We start from the raw sequence: 884 nt of genomic DNA on the forward strand, positions 1-884 counted from the left end.
GCCATCCAGGTAATAAATAGAGGTCCGTGGTTTGGGAGGAGGAGCAGGAGGAACAGGAAGTGGGAGAAAGCTTTGGGTTCTCCAGCCTCCATCTTGGCTCCCTCTAGATGATTAAACAGTAGAGCTTCTCCAGGGCTAGCTTAGCCTTAGCTGGTGGTAGCATGTAGCTGCTATGATTGCTTCAGGTGTTGCAGTTTTAGTTGTAGATGTTATAAATAAATGCATAAACTTCAGTAAACATGAGGAGATAGCCAGTGTTTGATTGTGTTCCAGTATTTGTGCTTCTCCATGTGAAGAAAGCTTCTGTGAACTTCTTGTCTTCTCCACAGACGTCTCCTGGAAGAGATCTTTCAAAATGGGTCCAGAAGGAAAGAAGCTCCTGAACATCATCATCCTGGGCTTTGGCTTCATGTTCATGTTTACTGCTTTTCAGACATGTGGAAACATAGAGGTGGGTTAGTTTCCATGTGCTGGTCCTGGACCAGCAGAGTGAGCTCCTCCCCCTTACTTGCTGTTTCTTCTTCTTGTGTTTTTAGCAAACGGTGATCAAGAGCTTCAACAGCACCGAGTTTCATGGGAGCGGCTATACCAGGTAAGCTGTTGGTAGGGAGGCTCATGGAGGGACCATGGTGTCTGTGAGGAACCAGCACCATGGACAGGGCTCCAACTCCAACCACCTATCATCCATCAATCATCCATCCATCCATCCATCCAGCTATCATCTATCCATCCATCCATCCATCATCCATCCATCCATCCATCCATCTATCATCCATCCATCTATCATCCATCCATCTATCCATCATCCATCCATCCATCCATCCATCTATCATCCATCCATCTATCATCCATCCATCTATCATCCATCCATCTATCATCCATCC

General features: G+C 46.3%; 2 protein-coding genes across 2 annotated transcripts in view; one reads left to right on the forward strand and one right to left on the reverse strand.

Moving 5' to 3' along the window:
- The window catches only part of LOC107096637 (splicing factor 3A subunit 2-like), a 2,117-nt gene extending 2,025 nt beyond the window's left edge, over positions 1 to 92 (reverse strand). Inside the window, exon 1 of the mRNA XM_015393388.1 lies at positions 3 to 92. Within this exon, the coding sequence (XP_015248874.1) occupies positions 3 to 92 (90 nt within the window). The remainder of the gene's footprint in view (positions 1 to 2) is intronic.
- Positions 93 to 215: 123 nt separating this feature from the next.
- mfsd11 (major facilitator superfamily domain containing 11) overlaps positions 216 to 884 on the forward strand; it is an 11,308-nt gene continuing 10,639 nt past the window's right edge. The window contains exons 1-2 of the mRNA XM_015393130.1: positions 216 to 451; positions 537 to 592. Coding sequence (XP_015248616.1) covers positions 356 to 451; positions 537 to 592 — 152 coding nt within the window. The 5' untranslated portion in view covers positions 216 to 355. The remainder of the gene's footprint in view (positions 452 to 536; positions 593 to 884) is intronic.

This window comes from Cyprinodon variegatus, unplaced genomic scaffold, assembly GCF_000732505.1.
Source record: "Cyprinodon variegatus isolate N-32 unplaced genomic scaffold, C_variegatus-1.0 Scaffold24, whole genome shotgun sequence".
In the NCBI taxonomy this organism is placed as follows: domain Eukaryota; kingdom Metazoa; phylum Chordata; class Actinopteri; order Cyprinodontiformes; family Cyprinodontidae; genus Cyprinodon; species Cyprinodon variegatus.